Source organism: Pezoporus occidentalis, unplaced genomic scaffold (assembly GCF_034315485.1).
Source record: "Pezoporus occidentalis ecotype Australia unplaced genomic scaffold, CSIRO_AGI_Poc_V1 ctg274, whole genome shotgun sequence".
Taxonomy (NCBI): domain Eukaryota; kingdom Metazoa; phylum Chordata; class Aves; order Psittaciformes; family Psittacidae; genus Pezoporus; species Pezoporus occidentalis.
The window spans coordinates 1-20,378 of record NW_026914653.1 but is presented as its reverse complement, the minus strand read 5'-3'; the positions used below and the strand labels follow the sequence as shown (position 1 = coordinate 20,378).

General features: G+C 63.3%; 2 protein-coding genes and 1 non-coding gene across 3 annotated transcripts; all 3 read left to right on the top strand.

Moving 5' to 3' along the window:
* Nucleotides 1–133: 133 nt before the first annotated feature.
* Nucleotides 134–3,332, top strand: TMEM167B (transmembrane protein 167B). Its single transcript, XM_062624943.1, has 3 exons — nt 134–205; nt 1,902–2,033; nt 3,173–3,332. Exons 1-3 carry the CDS (start codon nt 196–198, stop codon nt 3,253–3,255), a joined length of 225 nt encoding a protein of 74 aa, XP_062480927.1. The 5' UTR covers nt 134–195; the 3' UTR covers nt 3,256–3,332.
* A 1,718-nt stretch (nt 3,333–5,050) lies between these two features.
* LOC134166879 (small Cajal body-specific RNA 2) lies at nt 5,051–5,371 on the top strand. The gene has a single exon (XR_009966022.1). It is a non-coding gene; the product is annotated as a small Cajal body-specific RNA 2 (non-coding RNA).
* A 2,273-nt stretch (nt 5,372–7,644) lies between these two features.
* Nucleotides 7,645–20,340, top strand: LOC134166871 (endosome/lysosome-associated apoptosis and autophagy regulator 1-like; the record flags this gene model as incomplete). The annotated part of the gene is given in 17 exon segments (XM_062624942.1): nt 7,645–7,805; nt 10,775–10,895; nt 11,006–11,198; nt 12,707–12,854; nt 14,385–14,465; nt 14,655–14,760; nt 14,837–14,986; nt 15,121–15,209; nt 15,311–15,488; nt 15,877–16,005; nt 16,078–16,168; nt 16,264–16,369; nt 16,478–16,615; nt 16,692–16,946; nt 18,945–19,006; nt 19,008–19,116; nt 20,081–20,340. Coding segments are annotated over 17 exon segments (2,309 nt in total), but the record flags the coding sequence as incomplete, so codon positions are not given.
* Between the last annotated feature and the right edge of the window lie 38 nt (nt 20,341–20,378).

Sequence of the window (20,378 nt, the reverse complement as noted above, 5' to 3'; positions counted from 1 at the left end):
CAGGCGCTGCCCCTCGATAGGCGCTCGATTTATGCCGCCTGCCTCACCCCCCCCCCGGCGCTCGGGCTATCGACTGCCTCGGCACTCGGCTGCCCGCGCTGCGTGTTCCGGTGTCGCGTTGGCGGCGGGGGATGGCGCTCCGCGCATGCGCAGCGCTGCCGGGCCCGTAGCGGATTTGGGGGTCCCGAGGCCGCCATGACTAACGGTGAGGGGCGGCCGGGGCTGTGGGCCCCTATGGGGGCAGTGGGGCCCTATGGGGGGTATGGGGCCCTATGGGGGGCAGTGGGGACCTATGGGGGAGTATGGGGCCCTATGGGGGCAGTGGGGACCTATGGGGGAGTATGGGGCCCTATGGGGGAGTATGGGGGCCTGTGGAGGGCAGTGGGGACCCAAGGGGGGCAGTCGGGCCCTGTGGGGGGCAGTGGGGCCCTATGGGGGGCAGTGGGGCCCTGTGGGGGGCGGTGGGGCCCTGTGGGGGGGCAGTGGGTCCCTGTGGGGTGCAGTGGGTCCCTGTGGGGGGGCAGTGAGGCCCTGTGGGGTGCAGTGGGTCTCTATGGGGTGCAGTGGGTCCCTGTGGGGGGGCAGTGAGGCCCTGTGGGGTGCAATGGGTCTCTATGGGGTGCAGTGGGTCCCTGTGGGGGGCAGTGGGTCCCTATGGGGTGCAGTGGGGCCCTATGGGGTGCAGTGGGTCTCTGTGGGGTGCAGTGGGTCCCTGTGGGGGGCAGTGGGGCCCTATGGGGTACAGTGGGTCCCTGTGGGGGGGCAGTGGGTCTCTATGGGGTGCAGTGGGTCCCTGTGGGGGGCAGTGGTTCTCTATGGGGTGCAGTGGGTCCCTGTGGGGTGCAGTGGGTCTCTATGGGGTGCAGTGGGTCCCTGTGGGGTGCAGTGGGTCTCTATGGGGTGCAGTGGGTCCCTGTGGGGTGCAGTGGGTCCCTGTGGGGGTGCAGTGGGTCCCTGTGGGGGGGCAGTGGGTCCCTATGGGGTGCAGTGGGTCTCTATGGGGTGCAGTGGGTCCCTGTGGGGGGCAGTGGGTCTCTATGGGGTGCAGTGGGTCCCGGTGGGGGGGCAGTGGGTCCCTATGGGGTCTATGGGTCCCTATGGGGTGTGTGTCCCTATGGGGTCTGTGTGTCCCTATGGGGTCTGTGTCCCTATGGGGTCTATGTCCCTATGGGGTCTATGGCTCCCTATGGGGTCTATGGGTCCCTATGGGGTCTATGGCTCTCTATGGGGTCTATGGATCCCTATGGGGTCTATGGGTCCCTATGGGGTGTGTGTCCCTATGGGGTCTATGGGTCCCTATGGGGTCTATGACTCCCTATGGGGTCTGTGTCCCTATGGGGTCTATGGTCCCTATGGGGTCTGTGTCCCTATGGGGTCTGTGTCCCTATGGGGTCTGTGTCCCTATGGGGTGCGTGTCCTATGGGGTGTGTGTCCTATGGGGTGTGTGTCCTATGGGGTCTGTGTCCCTATGGGGTCTGTGTCCCTATGGGGTGCGTGTCCCTATGGGGTGTGTGTCCTATGGGGTGCGTGTCCCTATGGGGTGTGTGTCCTATGGGGTGTGTGTCCTATGGGGTGTGTGTCCCATGGGGTGTGTGTCCTATGGGGTGTGTGTCCTATGGGGTGCGTGTCCTATGGGGTGCGTGTCCTATGGGGTGCGTGTCCTATGGGGTGCGTGTCCCTATGGGGTGCGTGTCCCTATGGGGTGCGTGTCCCTATGGGGTGCGTGTCCTATGGGGTGCGTGTCCTATGGGGTGCGTGTCCCTATGGGGTGCGTGTCCCTATGGGGTGCGTGTCCCTATGGGGTGCGTGTCCCTATGGGGTGTGTGTCCCTATGGGGTCTATGGTCCCTATGGGGTGTGTGTCCCATGGGGTGCGTGTCCCATGGGGTGCGTGTCCCGCAGTGTACTCCCTGGACGGGCTGGTGGTGTTCGCGCTGCTGCTGGTGTGCACCTGCGCCCACCTGCGCCACGTGCCCCGCATCAAGGGCTGGCTCCTGAGCGAGAAGCGCGGCCTCTGGGGGGTCTTCTACAAGGGTCAGTGGGGCCGGGGAGGCACGGGGATGGGACATGGGGATGGGAATGGGGTATGGGGATGGGAACATGGGATATGGGGATGGGAACATGGGGATGGGGATGGGACATGGGGATGGGGACATGGGGATGGGGATGGGGACATGGGATATGGGGATGGGACATGGGATATGGGGTATGGGGATGGGAACATGGGATATGGGGATGGGGATGGGACATGGGGTATGGGGATGGGAGATGGGGATGGGGATGGGAACATCGGGATGGGAATGGGAACATGGGGATGGGGACATGGGGATGAGGACAAGGGGATGGGGACATGGGGGATGGGGATGGGAACATGGGATATGGGGATGGGAACATGGGGATGTTGATGGGACATGGGATATGGGGATGGGGACATGGGGGATGGGGATGGGAACATGGGAGATAGGGATGGGAACATGGGATAAGGGGATGGGGACATGGGGATGGGGACACGGGATATAGGGATGGGGACATGGGATATAGGGATGACGACAAGGGATATGGGGATGGGGACATGAGATGGGGGACAGGATATGGGGATGGGACATGGGATACAGGGATGGGGATGGGGACATGGGATATGAGGATGGAGATGACAACACAGGGATTTGGACATGGGGATGGGGACACGGGGATGAGGACAAGGGGATGGGGACACGGGATATAGGGATGGGGATGGGGACATGGGGATGGGGACATGCAGATGGGGACACGGGATATAGGATTCGAATGGGGACGTGGGGATGGGACATGGCCTATGAGGATGGAGATGAGGACATGGGGATGGGGATATGGGGAAGGGATATGAGGATGGGGACTTGAGGATGGGGAGATGGGATATAGGGATGGGGACATGGATATGTGGACATGGGAACACAGGGGTTGGGACATGGGGATGGGGACATGTGCTTGGGGACATGGGGATGCGATGTGGACACAGGGGTCCAGGATGGGGCTGTTGAGGTTCGGGCTGGGGACACGGGGTCTGGGATGGAAGAGTTCGGTCTGGGATGAGGCTTTTGTGTTCCAGGGCAGGGGGGGTGGCTCTGGGATGGGGCCATGGGGGGGTCCCGTCCCGTCCCCCCCAAAACCTCACCCCACTCTGCCCCCCACAGCCGCCGTCATCGGCACCCGCCTGCACGTGGCTGTGGCTGTGGCCTGCGTGCTCATGGCCTTCTACGTGCTGGTGGTGAAGTGACCCCCCCCGCAGCGGTGACGGCCACAGAGAGCCCGGTACCACCCCCCGGTGCCCCACAGCCCACCCGGACCTATGGGGGGGGCGGCCATGGCCCAAAGCCCTCCTTAAACACCCCCCCTTTGTGGGGCACCTCTGCACCCTTGGGGTGAACGATGGGACCAGGGGCAGACCCAGCTGTGCCCCATGGGCACCTTGTCCTGATGCTGAACCCAATGGCTCACAGGGGTGCAGCCTCCTGCCATGGGGACTTGTGGGGCTGGGCCCCCCCGCTCCGCCAGTGGGATGTCCATCCATGGGGGGGTCTGTCCCCTGTGCCCATGGGTTTGTCACTGCCCACGTTGGGAATGCTGGAGCACGGCCTGGAAATAAAGCTGGGGCTCCCCTATGGGCAGCAGTGGTTGTGTGGGGCAGGGGGGCTGCTATGGGGCTGGTCCCATGGGGCTGGAGTCCTGGGGCCACCCCCCAGGGGCGGGTGTTGGCAGCTACTGGTCAAGGCGCTGCTGTGGGGCTGGCTGCCATGGGGCCAGGGGCTGCGGGGCTGGTCCCTATTGGCAAAGGGACTGCCATGGGGCTGGGGGTCCCATAGGGTGGGGGACTGGCAGCTGTGGGGTCCATAGGGCAGGGGCCTGGCTGCTATAGGCTCCTATAGGGCAGGGGGCTGGCTACTATGGGGTCCCATAGGGCAGGGGGCTGGCTGCTATGGCGTCCTATAGGGCAGGGGCTGCTGTGGGGTGCCATAGGGCAGGGGGCTGACTGCTATGGGGTCCTATAGGGCAGGGGCTGCTGTGGGGTGCCATAGGGCAGGGGGCTGGTTGCTGTGGCGTCCTATAGGGCAGGGGCTGCTGTGGGATGCCATAGGGCAGGGGGCTGGCTGCTGTGGGGTCCTATAGGGCAGGGGCCTGGCTACTGTGGGGTCCTATAGGGCAGGGGGCTGGCTGCTATGGGGTCCTATAGGGCAGGGACTGGCTGCTATGGGATCCTATAGGGCAGGGACTGGCTGCTATGGGGTCCTATAGGGCAGGGGCTGGCTGCTATGGGGTCCTATAGGGCAGGGGGCTGGCTACTGTGGGGTCCTATAGGGCAGGGGGCTGGCTGCTATGGGGTCCTATAGGGCAGGGTCTGGCTGCTATGGGGTCCTACAGGGCAGGGGCTGCTGTGGGGTACCATAGAGCTGGGTCTGGCTGCTGTGGGATTCTATAGGGTAGGGGCTGCTGTGGGGTCCCCAGTAGTTGTGGGGCGTGGCCTCCTCCGATGCGGGGGGGAGAGGGGGCTGGGGCTGTGATTGTGCGAGGGGGCGGAGGGGAGCGTGGGTCCTCCCAACCACCAGGGGGCGCAGTGGGGCGGGGGCGGGGCCGGGCCTTGCCACGCCCTTTCCCATCGTGCTCCAGGCGGGAGCGCCATAAGCTGGCGGCGGGGGGCGAGCGGCGGGTGCGTGAGCGTGGGTGTGCAAGAAGATCACGTGCGTGTGCAAAGGAGAGCACGTGAGTGTGCAGGGGGAGCACGTGAGTGTGCAGGGGGTGCGTGTGCAAGGGGAGCACGTGAGTGTGCAAGGAGAGCACGTGAGTGTGCAGGGGGCGCGTGTGCAAGGGGGGCACGTGAGTGTAGAAGGGGAGCACGTGAGTGTGCAGGGGGTGCGTGTGCAAGGGGAGCACGTGAGTGTGCAAGGAGAGCACGTGAGTGTGCAGGGGGCGCGTGTGCAAGGGGGGCACGTGAGTGTAGAAGGGGAGCACGTGAATGTGCAAGGGGTGCGTGTGAGCTTGCGTGCGTGTGCAAGGGGAGCACGTGTGCGTGAGTGTGCCAGGGGTGCGTGTGCAAGAGGAGCACGTGCGTGTGTGCAAGGGCTGCGTGTGAGCTTGCGTGTGTGCAACGGGTGTGTGTGTGCGTGAGCGTGAACGTGCGTGTGCAAGGGGCGTGCAAGGCCGCGGTGCCCCCCCCCCTCCCGGCTCTACACGTTGATCTTATTCGATCGGCCCCGGCCGAGATGAGAAGAGCGGCGCCGCGAAGCCCCTGCCCCTGCCCCCGGGGCGCTGTGCGGCGGCGGCCCCGGCCCGGGCGGGATGAGTCGATCAGATAGGCGAGGCGCTGAGCCGCTGAGCTGCTGCCGAGTCTGACCCGCGGCCAACGCCAACGCCGCCAACGCCGGGGCCGCGCACACCGGGGGAGGACCACGGCGACACGCGGGATCCCCGGCCCTGCAGCGCCCCCGTGCGGACGGCGGTGGAGCCGTGACCCTGAGCCGTGCGCCCGGTACCCGGTGGGATCATGGAGCCAAGCAGGCTGGGAAAGCGCTTTCAGCTCGTCCGGTCCAACCTCTATACTCAGCGCTGCCAAGGCCACCACTGCCCCATGGCACTGAGCGGGTGTGAGCACTTGCAGGGACGGTGACTGCAGCCCTGCCCTGGGCAGCCTGTTCCAATGCCTGAGCACCCTCTGGGGCAGGAATTGTTCCTCAGCTCCATCTAAACCTGCCCTGGTGCAGCTTGAGGCCGTTTCCTCTCGTCCCATCCCTTGTTCCTTGGGAGCAGAGCCCAGCCCCTCCTGGCTCCATCCTCCTGTCAGGCACTTGTAGGCAGCCATCAGGTCCCCCCTGAGCCTTCTCTTCTCCACACTGAACCCCCAGGTCCCTCAGCCCTTCCCCATCACACTTGTGCTCCAGGCCCTGCACCAGCTCCATTCCCTTCTCTGGCCCCGCTCCAGCACCTCAATGTCTCTCCTGCAGTGAGGGGCCCAGAGCTGAACACAGGATTCGAGGTGCGGCCTCACCAGTGCCCAACACAGGGGCACAATCCCTGCCCTGGCCCTGCTGCCGCACTGGTGCTGATCCAGGCCAGGATGCTGGGGGCTTCCTGGCTGCCTGGGCACGAGCTGCTTGTGTTCAGCTCAATCACTCAGCATCCCCAGCTCCTTTTGCATGAGCAGTTTCCAGCCGCGCTTCCCCAAGCCTGGAGCGTTGCAGGGGGCTGTTGTGGCCCAAGTGCAGGACCTGGCACTTGGCCTTGTGGAACCTCATCCCACTGGCGAAGCCCATGGACCCAGAAGTGACACCGATCACCGCTGCTCTGAGCTTGGCCACCCAGTGAAGGGTCCTCCTGAACAGGCCATGGGCAGCCGATGCCTGCAGGAGAGCACTGGGGACAGTGTCAATGCTTTACTGAAGTCCCTGTCCCCATCTCCCCCTGTCCCTGTGTGTCCCATATTCCTGTATACCATATATATATATCTCTATATATACCATATTCCATATCCCCATGTCTCCATGTGTCCCCTGTCCCTATATCACATGTCCCCATGTCCCTGTGTGCCCCATGTCCCTGCATCCCATGTTCCCATCTCCCTGCATCCCATGTTCCCATGTGTGTCCCGTATCCCTATATCCAATGTCCCTATATCCCATGTTCCCATGTGTGTCCCATATCCCTATATCCCATCTCCCTGCATCCCATGTTCCCATGTGTGCCCCATGTCCCTACATCCCGTGTTCCCATGTGTGTCCCATATCCCTATATCCCATCTCCCTACACCCCATCTTTCCATGTGTGTCCCATTTCCCTATATCCCATGTTCCCATCTCCCTACACCCCATGTTCCCATGTGTGTCCCATATCCCTATCTCCCTACACCCCATGTTCCCATGTGTGTCCCATATCCCTATCTCCCTACACCCCATGTTCCCATGTGTGTCCCATATCCCTATCTCCCTACACCCCATGTTCCCATGTGTGTCCCATATCCCTATATCCCATCTCCCCGTATCCTGGTGCCCCTTGCCCTAAACATGAGCTGGGACCATTCCCGGGATGGGGTCTGTGTGTGTGTGTGTGAATTCACTCCCGGTACCAGGCAGGGATGGAGGGTGGGGGGGGTGATTCCTGGTGCCATTCCCGGGATCACGCTCCCGGTGCCGGGATAACGATGCTGGACGCTGCCGGGATAACGATGCTGGACGCTGCCGGGATAACGATGCTCGGCGCTGCCGGGATAACGATGCCGGGTGCTGCCGGGATAACGATGCCGGATGCTGCCGGGATAACGATGCTGGACGCTGCCGGGATAACGATGCTCGGCGCTGCCGGGATAACGATGCCGGGTGCTGCCGGGATAACGATGCCGGATGCTGCCGGGATAACGATGCTCGGCGCTGCCGGGATAACGATGCCGGATGCTGCCGGGATAACGATGCTGGATGCTGCCGGGATAACGATGCTCAGTGCCGCTCCCTCTCCGGCGCTCCCACGATAACGGCGCCGTTCCCGTTGTTTAGTTCCCGCTGTTCCGTTCCCGCTGTTCCGTTCCCGTTGTTCCCATTCCCGTTGTTCCGTTCCCGTTCCCTCCGCTGGGCCGCGGGGCGGGGGCGGGCGCAGGTGCCCGCAGGTGCGCGCACGGGGCCGGGCCGTTGAGCGGGGGGGGCGGAGCCCGTGCCCGGTGCTCGGGGCCCATTCGGGGCCGAATCCTGCGCCATGGCCGGGGCCCGCTGGGCGCTGCTGGTGCTGAGCGTGGCGGCCGCCGCCGGGAGCGGCAATGCCGGGGAGCGGCTTCACGTCTGCAAGGAGGTACCGGAACGGGGGGGGTCTATAGGGTGTGGAGGGTCCCTATAGGGTGCGTGGGGTCCATATAGGGTGCGGAGGGTCCTCTATAGGGTGCATGGGGTCCATATAGGGTGCGGGGGGTGCATATAGGGTGTGGAGGGTCCCTATAGGGTGTGTGGGATCCATATAGGGTGTGGGGGGTCCCTATAGGGTGTGAGGGGTCCTCTATAGGGTGTGTGGGGTACCTATAGGGTGTGGGGTCCCTATAGGGTGTGGGGTCCATATAGGGTGCGTGGGGTCCTCTATAGCGTGTGGGGGGGTGTCTCTATAATGGGTGTGGGGTCCCTATAGGGTGTGTGTGTGGGTCTCTATAATGAATGTTGGGTCCCCTATAGGGTGTGTGGGGTCCTTATAGGGTGTGTGGGGTCCCTATAGGGTGTGTGTGTGGGTCTCTATAATGAATGTTGGGTCCCCTATAGGGTGTGTGGGGTCCCCTATAGGATGTGAGGGGTCCTTATAGGGTGTGTGGGGTCCCTATAGGGTGTGTGGGGTCTCTATAATAGGTGTGGGGTCCCCTATAGGGTGTGTGCGGTCCCTATAGGGTGTGTGGGGTCCATATAGGTTGTGGGGGGTCCCCTTTAGGGTGTGTGTGGTCCATATAGGGTGAGGGGGGGTCCCCTATAGTGTGTGTGGGGAGTCTATAATGGATGTAGGGTCCCCTATAGGGTGTGTGGGGTCCCTATAAGGTGTATGGGGTCCCCTATAGCGGGGGGGGGGATGTCTCTATAATGGGTGTGGGGGTCCCTATATTATGGGGGGAGTCCCTATAGTGTGGGGGTCTGTGTAGTGTGTGGGGTCCTTATAGCAGGCGGGGTCCTTACAGCATTGGGGGTTCCCTATAGTGTGGAGCATCCCTATAGCACGGAGGGGTCTCCTATAGTGTCTGTCTGGGTTCCTATAGCGGGGAGGGGGGGGTCCTCTATAGGTGTGGGGGGGTCCCTATAGTTGGGGTGGCTCCACCCTTGCTAAAAGGGGGTCCCATGGAGGGGCTGTCACCTATAGGGACTGTATGGGCTGTGCTGTGCTGCTTATAAAGGGGGGGGGGGGGGATGTGCTGCAAAGGGTCCCCTATAGCAATGGGATGGATAAGGGGGGGTGTCTGTGATGCTGCGAGTGATCCTGGGGGCGTCCATGAAGTCCCCACATCCCGGTTGGATTCTGACACTGGGGGGACATCGTGGTGTCCCCAAACCCCAATGGGGTGGAGGGGGGGGGGGTGTCACCCATGTCCCATGGGCTGGTCCCAGCCTGGCCCAGTGGGGACAAATTGTCCTGTGAGGGGAAAGGGGGGGGGAGGCTCCGCTCACCCCATGGGGTGTCCCCCATCCCGTCCCCCCCCCCGAGGCCCCACGGCTGCTTTCATCTGGGTTTGTGATCCGGTTTTCCACGTGTGTTTGTTCCAGAGCCCGGAGCCGGGAACAATGGGATGGGGCTGGCTCCCGGCCCAAGGAAACACCCCCATGGGGGGGGATTGTGTCCCTTGTCCCCATCCCTCTCTGGGGACAGCCCCAAACACCCCCCCCCCCCCCAGGGTGAATTGGGTCAAAAGATTGGGATTTAAGGGAAAATTCAGTGCTTTTGTACAGGGGGGGGAGGTTTGGGAAGAGGGGAACGAGCTCCTTCGTCCCATGGGAATCCCTCCGGAGCCAGGGCTGCTGCTGCACCCATGGGTGCTGGTGGCACCCAAGCTCTGTGTCCCCAGCCCAGGCTGGGGGCCCCTGAGATGCCAGAGCCAGCGGCATCGGCCTTCGCCGGGATTAATGGCTCCGGTTGGATGCGGCTCCTTGGTCTGGAGCCAGGCCCAGCCCGGAAGGTCGCAGTGCCCCGGCTCTGATCCTGCCGGCGGCACCGCCAGGGTGCTGCCACCAAAGGGGCCTTCCAAGGAAGGGTGCTCCCAAGGGATGGCTCTCCCAAAGGAGGGTGCTTCCCATGGAGGGTGCTCCTGACGGAGGGTGCTCCCAGCAAGGAATCCGTGCGATGGAGGGCGCTCAGGTGGATGGAATTCCCAACGGAGGGTGCTCCTGAGGGAAGGTTTTCTTGATGGAGGGTGCTCCCCATGGGGGGTTCTCCCAGTGGAGGATGCTCCCAATGGATGGTGCTCCCACCAAAGGATCCTTCCAATGGAGGGAGCTGCTGATGTAGGGTGCTCCCAATGGAGGGTGCTCCCAATGGAGGGTGTTCCCAGTTGAGGGTGCTCCCAATGAAGGGTGCTCCCAATGAAGGATGTTCCCAATGGAAGGTGCTCCCAATAGAGGATGCTCCCAATGGAGGGTGCTCTCAATGGAGGGTGCTCCCAATGGAGGGTGTTCCCAGTTGAGGGTGCTCCCAATGAAGGGTGCTCCCAATGAAGGATGTTCCCAATGGAAGGTGCTCCCAATAGAGGATGCTCCCAATGAAGGATGTTCCCAATGGAGGGTGCTCCAAATAGAGGGTGCTCCCAATAAAGGGTGCTCTCAATGGAGGGTGTTCCCAATGAAGGGTTCTCCCAATAAAGTATACTCCCAATAGAGGGTGCTCCCAATGAAGGCTGCTCCCAATGGAGGGTGCTCCCAATAGAGGGTGCTCCCAATGGAGGGTGCTCCCAGTGAAGGGTGCTCCCAATGAAGGGTGCTCCCAATGAAGGGTTCTCCCAATAAAGTATACTCCCAATAGAGGGTGCTCCCAATGAAGGCTGCTCCCAATGAAGGGTGCTCCCAATAGAGGGTGCTCTCAACGGAGGGTGCTCCCAATGGAGGCTGCTCCCAATGGAGAATGCTCCCAATAGAGGATGCTCCCAATAGAGGATGCTCCCAATGAAGGGTGCTCCCAATGGAGGGTGCTCCCACCAGAGGGCTCTCCTTGGGGGGAAGGGGCATGCATTCCACCCCACCTCCCCCCCCAGCACCCCCCAGCGCTCCGGGGCCGCAGCTCCCCGTGTGTCTCCTCTCCCGCAGTCCGAGTACCACTACGAGTACACGGCGTGTGACAGCGCGGGCTCGCGGTGGCGGGTGGCGGTACCGCACACACCGGGGCTCTGCACCGGGCTGCCGGACCCCGTCAGGGGCACCGAGTGCTGTAAGGCCGGGATGGGTGCGAGGAGCAGTGGGGTGGGGTGTGGGGGGGTTGAAGCCACATTGGGGTGACCCCTGTGTTGTGTGTGTGTGTGTCCCCCCATCCCGGTGCAGCGTTCTCCTGCAGGGCAGGCGAGTTCCTGGACATGAAGGCGCAGCGGTGCCGGCCCTGTGCCGAGGGCACCTACTCCTTGGGTACCGGCGTCCGCTTCGACGAGTGGGATGAGGTGCCCCACGGCTTCGCCAGCGTCGCCACCAGCCTGGACAGCGATGACGGCTTTGGGGACGCGGTGGAGAACTGCACGGGGTGAGGGCCGGAGCCTGCGGTGGGGCTGTGGATGGGTACGGCATCAGTGGGGCTGGAGGGGGGATGCAGCATCAATGGGGCTGGAGGAGGTCACAGCATCAATGGGGCTGGGAATGGTCATAGCAGCAGCAGGGCTGGAGGGGGTCACAGCATCAACAGAGCTGGAAGGGGGTCACAGCATCAGTGGGGGTGGGAATGGTCATAGCAGCAGCAGGGCTGGAAGGGGGTCACAGAATCAGTGGGGCTGGGAATGGTCATAGCAGCAGCAGGACTGGAGGGGGGACACAGCATCAACAGAGCTGGAAGGGGGACACAGCGTCAGTGGGGCTGGGAATGGTCATAGCAGCAGCAGGGCTGGAGGGGGTCACAGCATCAATGGGGCTGGGAATGGTCACAGCATCAACAGAGCTGGAAGGGGGTCACAGCATCAATGGGGCTGGAGGAGGTCACAGCATCAGTGGGGCTGGGAATGGTCGTAGCAGCAGCAGGGCTGGAAGGGGGTCACAGCATCAATGGGGCTGGAGGAGGTCACAGCATCAATGGGGCTGGGAATGGTCACAGCATCAGCAGGGCTGGAAGGGGGTCACAGCATCAATGGGGCTGGGAATGGTCACAGCAGCAGCAGGGCTGGAAGGGGGTGACCGCATCAGCAGGGCTGGAAGGGGGACACAGCATCAGTGGGGCTGGGAATGGTCACAGCATCAGTGGGGCTAGAAGGGGGTCACAGCGTCAGTGGGGCTGGGAACGGCCACAGCATCAATGGGGCTGGAAAGGACTCTGGAGATCATCGGGTCCAGCTCCTCCAGAGGAGGAGTTTCCCCCCCCCAGGGTGCTGCTGGGGGCTCATCTGCCCTGGCACAATGGTGACGGTGCAGCAGTGAGCAGGATGGGTGCTGTGACCCCTCTATGGGTGGACAGCACCCCATTTCCTGCTCCCCCCCACTCCCTCCATCACTGTTCCCTGGGGGGTGATGCTCACAGGGTGCTACCAGGACCCTATGGGTGGTGAGCTCCCCCCAGCCCCAAGGGACCCCCACACCCTTGCAGAGGGAGCACCCATGGGCATCCCCACAACCTTTATCTTCCACCATGGGGCACCCACAGCAACCAACCCTCCTCGCAGCGGGAGCACCCATGGGAGTCCCCAGACCTTTGTGCCATGAACCGGCACCGGGGCCCTTTGGTGCTGGCACCATCCAACCCTGCCGGTACCGGCGGCTCCGGTGCTGCCGCGGCTGCTGCAGCCTTTATGCAACTTGCAGATGTAACCTCCTTGCAGCAGCGCTCCCATTATTCATCCAGCAGCTCCGGTGTGGGATCCCTCCTCTTCCTCCTCTTCTTCCTCCTCCCCATTGCCTCTCACAGTGCCAGTGTCCTCCAGGGACCACCGTGCAGTGCTGCATCCCCAAGCCCCCGTTCCCAGCACCACCTCCCTGCCCCTTTGGCACCATCCTCAGCACCCCACGGTCCATGCTGGTGATGGGGATGTCCCGTGTCCCCCCCCCCAGGTCAACGTGGGTGCCGCTGGGGGACTACGTGGCCTCCAACACGGATGAGTGCACGGCCACGCTCATGTACGCCGTCAACCTCAAGCAGTCGGGGACTGTGTCCTTCGAGTACCTCTACCCCGACAGCAGCATCGTCTTTGAGTTCTTTGTAGGTGATGGGTGCAAAGGGGGTGTCCCTGGGGGCAATGGGGGTGTCCCTGGGTGCATTGGGGTGTCCCTGGGGTCAATGGGGGTGTCCCTGGGGGCAGTGGGGTGTCCTTGGGGGCAATGGGGTGTCCCTGGGGACAATGGGGGTGTCCCTGGGGACAATGGGGGTGTCCTTGGGGGCATTGGGGGTGTCCCTGGGGTCAATGGGGGTGTCCCTGGGGTCAATGGGGGTGTCCTTGGGTGTCATTGGGGGTGTCCCTGGGGGCATTGGGGGTGTCCCTGGGGGCAATGGGGGTGTCCTTGGGGGCATTGGGGGTGTCCCTGGGGTCAATGGGGGTGTCCTTGGGGTCAATGGGGGTGTCCCTGGGGGCATTGGGGGTGTCCCTGGGGTCAATGGGGGTGTCCCTGGGGGCAGTGGGGTGTCCCTGGGGACAATGGGGTGTCCCTGGGGTCAATGGGGGTGTCCCTGGGGACAATGGGGGTGTCTCTGGGTACAGTGGGGGTGTCCCTGGGGTCAATGGGGGTGTCCCTGAGGTCAATGGGGTGTCCCTGGGGTCAATGGGGGTGTCCTTGGGGTCAATGGGGGTGTCCCTGGGGGCATTGGGGGTGTCCCTGGGGGCAATGGGGGTGTCCTTGGGGTCAATGGGGGTGTCCCTGGGGGCATTGGGGGTGTCCCTGGGGTCAATGGGGGTGTCCTTGGGGGGCATTGGGGGTGTCCCTGGGGGCAATGGGGTGTCCCTGGGGGCATTGGGGGTGTCCCTGGGGTCAATGGGGGTGTCCCTGGGTGCATTGGGGTGTCCCTGGGGGCATTGGGGGTGTCCTTGGGGGCAAAGGGGGTGTCCCTGGGGACATGGGGGCAAAGGGGGTGTCCTTGGGGCAATGGGGGTGTCCCTGGGGTCAATGGGGGTGTCCCTGGGGACAATGGGGGTGTCCCTGGGGGGCAATGGGGGTGTCCCTGGGGGGCATTGGGGGTGTCCTTGGAGGCATTGGGGGTGTCCCTGGGGGCAATGGGGGTGTCCCTGGGGACATTGGGGGTGTCCCTGGGGACAAGGGGGGTGTCCCTGGGGACATTGGGGGTGTCCCTGGGGACAATGGGGGTGTCCTTGGGGGCAAAGGGGGTGTCCCTGGGGGCATTGGGGGTGTCCTTGGGGGCATTGGGGGTGTCCCTGGGGGCAAAGGGGGTGTCCTTGGGGGCAAAGGGGGTGTCCTTGGGGCAATGGGGGTGTCCCTGGGGTCATTGGGGGTGTCCCTGGGGACAATGGGGGTGTCCCTGGGTGCATTGGGGTGTCCTTGGGGGCATTGGGGGTGTCCCTGGGGACAATGGGGGTGTCCTTGGGGGCATGGGGGTGTCCCTGGGGGCATTGGGGGTGTCCCTGGGGACAATGGGGGTGTCTCTGGGGACAGTGGGGGTGTCCCTGGGTGCATTGGGGTGTTCCTGGGGTCAATGGGGTGTCCTTGGGTGCATTGGGGGTGTCCTTGGGGTCAATGGGGTGTCCCTGGGCACATGGGGATCCTGGCACCACTCCCGCAGGTGCAGAACGACCAGTGCCAGGCCACGGTGGAGGAGTCGCGCTGGATGCGGACGACGGAGAAGGGTTGGGAATTCCATAGCGTGAGTGAGGAGCATGGGGGGGGGAAGTGACGTGTGTGTGTGGGGGGTCCCCCTCATTGCACCCCCCAGGTCCTTTGTCCATCCCCTGTGAAGAAGATGCCCCATGAGGGTGGGTGCTGGCAGGGGGGGGGGTTAAATCCTCACCCCCCCACCCATGGGTGCTGACCCCCATCACCCCTCTCCATCCAGGTGGAGCTGAGCCGCGGGAACAACGTCCTCTTCTGGCGCACCACGGCCTTCTCCGTGTGGTCCAAGGTGCCCAAGCCGGTGCTGGTGAGGAACATCGGCATCACCGGTAGGTGCAGGGTGCAAGGATGGATGGTGGGGGTCCCCCCCCATCGCCCCCATCACTGAGCCCCGTCCCGTGCCAGGGGTGGCCTTCACCTCCGAGTGCTTCCCTTGCAAACCCGGCACCTTCGCGGCCGCCGCCGGCTCCTCCTCCTGCCAGCCCTGCCCCGCCGACACCTCCTCGGGCAAAGGGGCCACCTCCTGCCAGCCCTGCGAGCCCGGCAGCTACGCGGGTGAGCGGGGACACGGCCCCCCCCAAGTCCCATCCCCACATCGTGCCCGTCTTCCCCCCTGTGGAAGCGGAAGGGGGGGACGGGACGGCCACGACACGGGGGTGATGCGAGCATCCCCATCCCCATCCCCACAGAGCCCGGCTCAGCCTCCTGCAAGCCGCGGCCGCCCTGCACGGACAAGGATTACTTCTACACTCACTCTGCGTGCGATGAGCACGGGGAGGTACGGGAAGGGGAAGCGGGGTTTGGGGGGGGGAGGCACCGTTCCTTGTGTGTGTGGTGTCCCCCCCCGGTCCCGCTCAGCCCCCGGGCTCCGCTCCGCAGACGCAGTTGATGTTCAAATGGGCTGAACCCAAGGTGTGCAGCGAGGAGCTCCCGCAGGCGGCCAAGCTGCCGCCGTCGGGGGGCCGGACCCGGTGCCCCCCCTGCAATCCCGGCTTCGCTGCCGTCAACGGCTCCGCCTGCCAGCCCTGCCCGCTGGGTTCCTACTCCAACGGCTCCGGTACCGCTGTGGCCAACGGGGCACCCCGGTTCTGTGCCGGTGCTGGGTCGTTGGGCTCCCAATGTCAGCTCCGTTGTAACCCCCCAAGGGGTGGCCTCAGGGTGTCGGGGGGTTCCATCCCGCTGCTGGGTTCTCCCCTCCTGTCCCTATGGCTGCAGAAAGGGCATCGCTGTCATCGTCATCACCAAGGGGTGACCTGGGTGCCTTGTGCCCACCCCGGGGCTGGGCTGTCCCCATCACTGTCATCACCTCATCCCCGGGGGGTGTTGGTGGGCTCCATCCCCGTGCTGCCTTATTGGGGTCCCCTCAAGATGTCACCATCATTGGGTATCATGGGGGGGGCTGTTGGGTACCACCACGGCTCCGTGCTGTCCCCTCCCGTCCCCAGGCTGCCTGAGCTGCCCCGCGGGCACGGAGCCGGTGCTGGGGCTGGAGTACAAGTGGTGGAACGTGCTGCCCCCCAACATGGAGACCACGGTGCTGAGCGGCATCAACTTCGAGTACAAGGGGATCGCAGGTAGGACCCGGCTGCCCCTAGGGCTGGGACCCTGCCCGGGGACCCCCTCGAGCCCCCACCGTGTCCCTGCAGGCTGGGAGGTGGCCGGGGACTACATCTACACGGCAGCCGGAGCCTCCGACAACGACTTCATGATCCTCACGTTGGTGGTGCCCGGCTTCAGGTGAGGTGGGGAGGGGGGGCACCAGCACCCACAGAGGGATGGGGATGCAGCCCCATGGGTCCCACCGCTGTCCCCCCACCCCGTGCTGTCCTCAGCCCCCCAAGCCCGGTGCTGGAGGATGCGGAGAGCAAGGAGGTGGCCAGGATCACCTTTGTCTTTGAGATGATCTGCAGCGTGAACTGCGAGCTCTACTTCATGGTGGTGAGCGGTGGGACCCGGCTATGGGGTGCGGGGACACACACACACACACACTTTGGGGGGTGTATGTGTGGGGTGGGGGGTCCCACCATTGCCGCACGCCCACCCAAGGGCATCAACTCCCACACCAACACCCCGGTGGAGACGTGGACGGGCCCGCGGGGGAAGCAGTCCTACACGTACGTGGTGGAGAAGAACGCGAGCATGAGCTTCACGTGGGCTTTCCAGCGCACCCCGTACCACGAGGAGGTGAGGAATGGGGTGTCCCCCATCCCCATCCCCATCCCCATCGGGTGCTATGGGTGACGGGTGCTGTCCCTGCCAGGGCCGGCGCTACACCAGCGACGTGGCCAAGCTCTACTCCATCAACGTCACCAACGTCCTCGGGGGGGTGGCTTCCTTCTGCCGGCGCTGCGGCCCCCAGGCCGCGGGGTCCTGCACCCCCTGCCCCCCCGGGCACGTCATGGAGCATGGGGCGGGCGCCTGCCGGCCCTGCCCCCCCGGCACCTACCTGCGGGGTCACCCCTCCGATGGGCTCCCCGCCTGCCACCCCTGCGGGCCCGGCACCTACAGCAACCAGGTGCCTGGGGAGGGGGGGGACATGGGGTCTGGGTCCATGGGATGGGGTCCATGGGATGGGGTCCATGGGGTGATGTCCATGGGGTTTGGGTCCATGGGATGGGGGTCCATGGGGTGATGTCCATGGGGTCTGGGTTCATGGGATAGAGGTCCATGGGGTGATGACCATGGGGTTTGGGTCCATGGGATGGGGGTCCATGGGATGGTGTCCATGGGGTCTGGGTTCATGGGATGGGGGTCCATGGGGTGATGTCCATGGGGTTTGGGTTCATGGGATGGGGGTCCATGGGGTGATGTCCATGGGGTCTGGGTTCATGGGATGGGGTCCATGGGGTGATGTCCATGGGGTCTGGGTTCATGGGGTGATGTTCATGGGGTTTGGGTTCATGGGATGGTGTCCATGGGGTCTGGGTTCATGGGATGGGGGTCCATGGGATGATGTCCATGGGGTTTGGGTTCATGGGATGGGGGTCCGCGGGGTGATGTTCATGGGATGGGGGTCCGCGGGGTGATGTCCATGGGATGGGGGTCCATGGGGTAATGTCCATGGGGTTTGGGTCCACGGGGTGATGTCTGTGGGGTTTGGGTCCATGGGATGGTGTCCATGGGGTCTGGGTTCATGGGATGGAGGTCCATGGGGTGATGACCATGGGGTTTGGGTCCATGGGATGGGGGTCCATGGGGTGATGTCCATGGGGTTTGGGTCCATGGGATGGGGGTCCATGGGGTGATGTCCATGGGGTCTGGGTTCATGGGATGGGGGTCCATGGGGTGATGTCCATGGGGTCTGGGTTCATGGGATAGGGGTCCATGGGGTGATGTCCATGGGGTTTGGGTCCATGGGATGGGGGTCCATGGGGTGATGACCATGGGGTTTGGGTCCATGGGATGGGGGTCCATGGGGTGATGTCCATGGGGTTTGGGTCCATGGGATGGGGGTCCATGGGGTGATGACCATGGGGTTTGGGTCCATGGGATGGTGTCCATGGGGTTTGGATTCATGGGATGGGGGTCCATGGGGTTTGGGTCCATGGGATGGGGGTCCATGGGGTGATGACCATGGGGTTTGGGTCCATGGGATGGGGGTCCATGGGATGGGGGTCCATGGGATGATGACCATGGGGTTTGGGTTCATGGGGTTTGGGTTCATGGGATGGGGGTCCATGGGGTGATGACCATGGGGTTTGGGTCCATGGGATGGTGTCCATGGGGTTTGGATTCATGGGATGGAGGTCCATGGGGTGATGTCCATGGGGTTTGGGTCCATGGGATGGGGGTCCATGGGGTGATGACCATGGGGTTTGGGTCCATGGGGTTTAGGTCCATGGGATGGGGTTCCGCAGGGTGATGTCCATGGGGTTTGGGTCCATGGGATGGGGGTCCATGGGGTGATGACCATGGGGTTTGGGTGCATGGGGTGATGTCTGTGAGGCTGGGGTCCATGAGGTGATGTCCATGGGGTCTGGGTTCATAGGACGGCAGTCCATGGGATGATGTCCATGGGGTGATGTCCATGGGATGGGGGTCCGTGGGAGATGTCCATGGGGTTTGGGTCCATGGGAGATGTCCATGGGGTTTGGGTCCATGGGAGATGTCCATGGGGTTTGGGTGCATGGGGTGATGTCTGTGAGGCTGGGGTCCATGAGGTGATGTCCATGGGGTCTGGGTTCATGGGATGATGTCCATGGGGTGATGTCCATGAGGTGATGTCCATGGGATGGGGGTCCATGGGAGATGTCCATGGGGTTTGGGTCCATGGGGTGATGTCTGTGAGGCTGGGGTCCATGGGATGATGTCCATGGGGTGATGATGTTTATGAGGTTGGGATCCACGGGGTGATGTCCATTAGGTTTGGGTCCATGGGATGATGTCCATGGGATGATGTCCATGGGATGATGTCCATGGGGTGATGTTTATGAGGTTGGGATCCACGGGGTGATGCCCACGGGTGATGACGCCCACGGCTTGGGTGCCTCCGGGTGGGTGCCGCTCTGCGCAGCTCCGCTCGCTCTGTTTCAACAACTGCTCGGCCGCGCTGCCGCTGCGGGGCCGCCTCCTCCGTTCAGTTCCCCAAGATGGCGGCGGCCGCGGGGCTCAGCACGGGCCCGGCCTTCACACACCGCGGGCGGAGATACACACATCACTTCCGGGTCAGCCTCTGCGGGCCGCAGGTGCGGGGAGCACGGGGAGGGAGGGCGGGATCACGTGGGGGGGGGGGAGAGCACGTGGTGGGGGGAGAGATCACGTGGGGAGGGAGAGAGCAGGTGGGAGGGAGAGCGAGCAGCTGGGGGGAGAGAGCACGTGTTAGAGAACACGTGTGTGTGTGAACACGTGTGTGTGTGTGCGTGAGCATAACGTGTGTGAGAGAATGTGTGTGAGAGAGAGCATACGTGTGTGGGTGAACATACATGTGGGTGAACATGTGCGTCTGAACGTGTGCGCACACACATGTTCACACGTTCACACATGTTCACACATGTTCACACACACATGTTCACACACACGTTCACACACACATGTTCACACGCACACACACACGTATGTTCACACACATGCTCACACACACATGTTCCCACACACACCTACCTATGTTCACACACATGTTCACACACACACACACGTTCACACACACGTATGTTCACACGTTCACACACACAACACACGTTCACACACACATGTATGTTCACACACATGTATGCTCACACACATGTACACACATGTTCACACGCACACACACGTATGTTCACACATGTTCACACACATGTATGTTCACACACACGTATGTTCACACACACGTATGTTCACACACACGTATGTTCACACACGTCCACACACATGTATGTTCACACACACGTATGTTCACACATGTTCACACACACATGTTCACATGTTCACACACACATGTTCACACACACATTCACACATGTTCACACACACACGTATGTTCACACACACGTATGTTCACACACACATATGTTCACACACGTTCACACACACATATGTTCACACACACATATGTTCCCACACACGTATGTTCACACACGTTCACACACACGTATGTTCACACACACACGTATGTTCACACACACGTATGTTCCTGTCCCCACGGCCATGCCCACACGTGTGCTGTGGCAGGGCCGGAAGGCGGCCGCCTGCAGTGACAACGTGACGGAGGCGCGGCGCCGCGTGGTCACGGGTTACGTGTGCCAGGCCACGCTCGTGCCCCCCGACCGCCCCCACCGCCAGGGCCCCATCTCCTCCCAGCCCATCAGCCTCGGGGACCGCATCCTGGGTGAGCGCCAGGGACCCCATCCCCAGGGACCCCATCCTCAGGGACCCCCATCGCCATGGACCCCATCCCCAGGGACCCCATCCCCGGGGAGCCCATCCCCAGGGCCCCCATCCCCATGGACCCCATCCCCAGGGCCCCCAT

Bases quoted from the DNA above. Each gene is read 5' to 3' on its own strand.
- TMEM167B (XM_062624943.1), top strand. The intron at 2,034-3,172 runs GTCAGTGGGGCC...TGCCCCCCACAG, and splicing joins CTGGGGGGTCTTCTACAAGG to CCGCCGTCATCGGCACCCGC.